This window comes from Solanum pennellii, chromosome 4 (genome assembly GCF_001406875.1).
Source record: "Solanum pennellii chromosome 4, SPENNV200".
Lineage (NCBI taxonomy): Eukaryota > Viridiplantae > Streptophyta > Magnoliopsida > Solanales > Solanaceae > Solanum > Solanum pennellii.
This window is the reverse complement of record NC_028640.1, coordinates 74,739,683-74,743,918: the sequence shown is the minus strand read 5'-3', so window position 1 is coordinate 74,743,918 and position 4,236 is coordinate 74,739,683. Positions and strand designations below refer to the sequence as shown.

At 33.8% G+C, this 4,236-nt stretch overlaps 1 protein-coding gene across 2 annotated transcripts; it reads right to left on the bottom strand.

Annotated features, from left to right (window-relative positions):
- Window positions 1-366: 366 nt before the first annotated feature.
- On the bottom strand, window positions 367-3,856 carry LOC107017812 (probable 1-acyl-sn-glycerol-3-phosphate acyltransferase 4). 2 transcript variants are annotated; one of them, XM_015218085.2, is made up of 4 exons: window positions 3,585-3,856; window positions 1,613-2,352; window positions 1,335-1,465; window positions 367-838 (listed from the first exon to the last, which is right to left on the bottom strand). In XM_015218085.2, the coding sequence occupies exons 2-4, from the start codon at window positions 2,182-2,184 to the stop codon at window positions 387-389; spliced, it is 1,155 nt and encodes a 384-aa protein (XP_015073571.1). In that variant the 5' UTR covers window positions 2,185-2,352; window positions 3,585-3,856; the 3' UTR covers window positions 367-386. The 2 variants fall into 2 exon arrangements, with proteins under 2 accessions (XP_015073571.1, XP_027771896.1); XM_027916095.1 differs by lacking the exon at window positions 3,585-3,856 and adding an exon at window positions 2,657-2,749.
- Window positions 3,857-4,236: the final 380 nt, after the last annotated feature.

Sequence of the window (4,236 nt, the reverse complement as noted above, 5' to 3'; positions counted from 1 at the left end):
GAGAAGACAATAAAGAAACCTAATACACGCAAAGGATGTTTGATGTTTCATTTCAACCTAACTCACATGACGATTAAAACAATACTTTTAATTGTAGTGAATAAATAAAATCTCTAAAACATACAGAAACAAATATTGTAATAAAATCTCTTCACTCTTAACTAAAGAATTCCAATAAAAACTCGTCTCTCCCTTTATTGGGCTTATGAAGCATGAATACGAATTAGTTGGGACCCCAAAAGGCGTACAAACAAAAAAGCAATAATAACAAAACAATTATTCCACCATGCAAACTTTGGAGGAACAAAAACATTGTATTATCCAACAAATGAAAATAAAAGAAAATAACTATTTACATTCTAATACTAAGTGAAAATAGTATCTTTCTAATGACTTTTCATTCTAAGAATTTTATTCAGTTTTCCATTTACAGAACCAAAAATAGGATATGGTCGATAATTAAAGTAAGCAGCAGAAGCAATGTATATACAAGAGAAAAGTACATAAATTTTTCCCCATACAGATGAATAAAATGTAAAGAATATAAATATACCAGTAATAGCCATTACTAATACTAGATTAGTCAAGCATTTTGCTGTTGATAGTTCTTCTTCTGTTCCTTCATTTGGGAAATGACCATTAGCAATGAAATCAAATAGTAATCGATCTTTGAAGTCGAACGTCTCCATCAACCATTTAGAGACCTCTTTTTCAAATTCTGGGATTTTATCAAGAGGAATTCGTCGAACATGAATGTGTACTTCAGAAGGATCAACACCAAACGCATTGTCCAAAAACGTCGGACACTGATTTTTGTATGCAATGGTCACATCATAAACTGCAGATTCAGTAAATTGGACAGTATGATTGTGTGAATAAAAAGGAGAAAAATTATACCATATGAAGACCAAGAACAGATAAATAAGTCAGAAAACGACTATAATAGTAAAGTTACAATCTTTTTTGCCAGAACTTAGTCTTAAACAAGTTGGGGTCAGCTATATGAATCCTCACTATTCAACTTAAGCTAGATTCATATAGCCGACACTAACTTACTTGGACTGAGTCGTAGTTGTTGAGGCAAAAAGAGTTCTTCTATACTAGTGTGTTAAGAGTAGTGACACGATAGGTAACAAACATTTTTGCCAAGCTAAAATAATTGGTTTATGTGTGACATTCTCAGAAAGTACTAATGCACTTTGCACACTATAACAATAAAGTCAAAGAACTAGTTTTGTCACATTAAAGTTAACTAGTTTCAACCTCTAATGCGACAGGGGCAACAAAAGTGGAGCAAAAACAAGTATCTATTGAACATGGTAAAAAGATAGAACCTGCATCCAAAGAGCTCCGTAATATTTCCAAGCAGGCATAAAAGCCTTTTGTCTTAGGTAGCAGCACATTTTTTAGAACAGGTAATCCATTCTGGCTGGCAAATTTTTGGCTTGCTTTGCACTTCTCGTCACTGAATGTAAAGAAAAATTACAATTCAGAGATAAATTAGAAGTAATGCAAGCGTAAATTCAATAGTTGAGGTCCATTGGGAGAAACAGACAAGAATACAAGACCCAAAGGACCAAAAAAACAAAAGAAATGCGTAAGATAAACCTGCCTATAATCTGTTCCTTCAGGGAAAACAGTTAGCCACAATGGATCCTTAGGATTGGTAAAAGTCGAAAGTGTTTCTTTTATCACCGGTTCATCTACTATCCAGTCTCTCTCCAGTGGAATGAATTCTAACACATAGAATCCCCAGCCAAAGACTGGCAATTTCATCAAACTTTTCTTCAGTAGATACTTGATGTGGCCCAAGCACCCCTTCCTATATGCAAGATTCCACACGTACATCCAATCTACCTCTGTTCTGTGGTTGGCGATCAGCAGTACACGTTCTCTTGGCGGAACTCTATCTCCAGAAAATACCACCTTGGTTTCATTTACTTTTTCGAATAGGAATGGCCACAATCCAAGCCAAAGACCAAACAGAAGCGCAACAACTTTCCTACTATAAAGCGTACTGAAGAGGCGCAAGAGTACAGCTGCCACAGGCACGAAATAGATCAAGAAAACAAATGCAGTTGAAAGAAGAACTGATAAACATATCACACCCCTTATAATTCTAAAAGGAGTCAGAGGAAAGTGTTTTGATTTCATAGCAGAAGCAGGGGTCTCTTGTAATTCCATCCTGCTTTGGTTCGGTACTCAAGGCGACTATGTCATACTACTAAAGACCTGCGCTTGGTAAAGTCTTGAACATGCACTCACAATACCTTTATCTTCAATCACTAATAAAGGGGGTCCATCGAGTGCGGCCCCACGTCAATGGAGGGCTACAGTTCTTGGAATTGATATCTGCAGTAAGACAACAGAAAAGGCCTATCAGAACAGTGTCATCAATTTAAGTTAGATAGGCGATTGCCAAAGTTTCAGAAAGTGATTAGGACACCGAGAGTCTGCTGGAATGGTGTTTAGCTAATTATTAGGATCATAGCAAAAAGTAATATTCAAATCCAGAAGGAATATTACAATAGTACAGGACGCTATAAATAGTTAAACGTTTCCAAGTCGAGAATCCATTTAGAAGATCATTGATTATATCTCCCGTGAGACAATAAGGAAAATGGAATAACTTGAGCCAAGACTTCTAACAACTTACATTGATGACTCGTACGTGTACAACATATCTCTGAGATGATTCTTAGGAAATTAGTGTGCCAAGTCACAGCCAACATACTAATACACATTCTGTATCCATATAAGCCCAAAAGTTCTCGACATTCTGCTTTCTTACACATCCCTAACAGTAAATACTACACCAAATATAAGCACACATTTTCTATAGATTCTATAAAAGAAACTAAGCCTAGTAACATTCACTACCCTTTATTAGCCTTTGTACATTAGCAACATGTATGTTTAGGTTGATAGCAGAATTGTAGGCATTTGTCGAGTACATGTACTGTTATTACGCCAATGAATCATTCCTATCTTGGACAACAACACACATACTCAACACTTCTTCTGTCAACAATCCCAACACAACATGAGTAATTATGACACTCAGCAGGCAAATACAGTTTAATGTTGATGCAGATGACATAATAAAAAACAATGTAAAAGGGTAGCCCAGTGCACAAAACATCCCCCAAGAAGTGCGATGTACACAATCATTACTCAGTTAAAGACCACAACACGAAAGGAATTACATTATCCCCCTAATGTAAGGGTTAGTTAGTTGCGTATAATAGATCATACAGAAACAACTTTACTATTGCTCTAAGATTCAAAAACAATCTAATCCCCCTAATTTATTTCCTTTCATTGACCTCCATTTTCTAGGGCACAACAAAGTATAACTTCCATTAACACAATTCAATTATTAGTCTTATATCTAACATGAAAATTCTTTTATCTTCTTCAGGAATTATGATTCGCATATACTCTACCCTCCCGAGAATCCACTCAATCAGATTAGATTACACCAGGTATGTTGTTTATCATACAATTTTCAGTAATTAAAGCAAAAATCACATTAAAAAAAAACAGATCTCTGCACATATATATGAAAAAATAAAATTGCATACCTAAAATTGAATGAATTCAGAATTGGTGAGGGGTGTAATGAAAAGATAATAGTTGAGATGAAGGGAATGAAACAGTAAGAGAAGACTTTTTCAGCGTAAAATAAATTTCCGATTTAGAAGAAGAAACAGAGGTGACAGGTATTCCGCGGAATAATGGAGTTTGTTAAAGGTGGACAGACGACCAAACAGTGGCGATGGTGGTTGGCAAGATCCGTATAATTCTCACGTTTATCTTAATCATTATAAACTAAAATCCTACCTGGAATATTCTTCTTTAAGCATACTCAATTTATGGCCCCATTTCACTACAAATATATTTAGGAAAATTGAAGTGGTAAATATATCAAGTTGTAAAAAAAAATTAAAAATAATTAGAATTTGGCCTAAATTATAGTATGTGAGATTTTTTAAATAATTTTATATTTTATAAAAGCATTTATTAGTTATTATAGTTCTGATTTCTGAACTAAGTTTCATTCCTAATTTGTTATATAAATGTATCATTATATCTATATATATTTATTATAATTTTTATTCGAGTTTTCTCTATAATTTACTTTCATTTATAAGTAATAATTAGAGTTTTTTTAAATCTAAATTAATGATATTTTTCTGGTTTTTTTTCAAAATTAATTATGTTTTTTGTCATGGA

Bases quoted from the DNA above. Each gene is read 5' to 3' on its own strand.
- LOC107017812 (XM_015218085.2), bottom strand. From the start codon at position 2,184: ATGGAATTACAAGAGACCCCTGCTTCTGCTATGAAATCAAAACACTTT. The intron at 1,466-1,612 runs GCAGGTTTATCT...CTTTACATTCAG, and splicing joins CCTGAAGGAACAGATTATAG to TGACGAGAAGTGCAAAGCAA. The intron at 839-1,334 runs GTTCTATCTTTT...CTGAATCTGCAG, and splicing joins ACGGAGCTCTTTGGATGCAG to TTTATGATGTGACCATTGCA.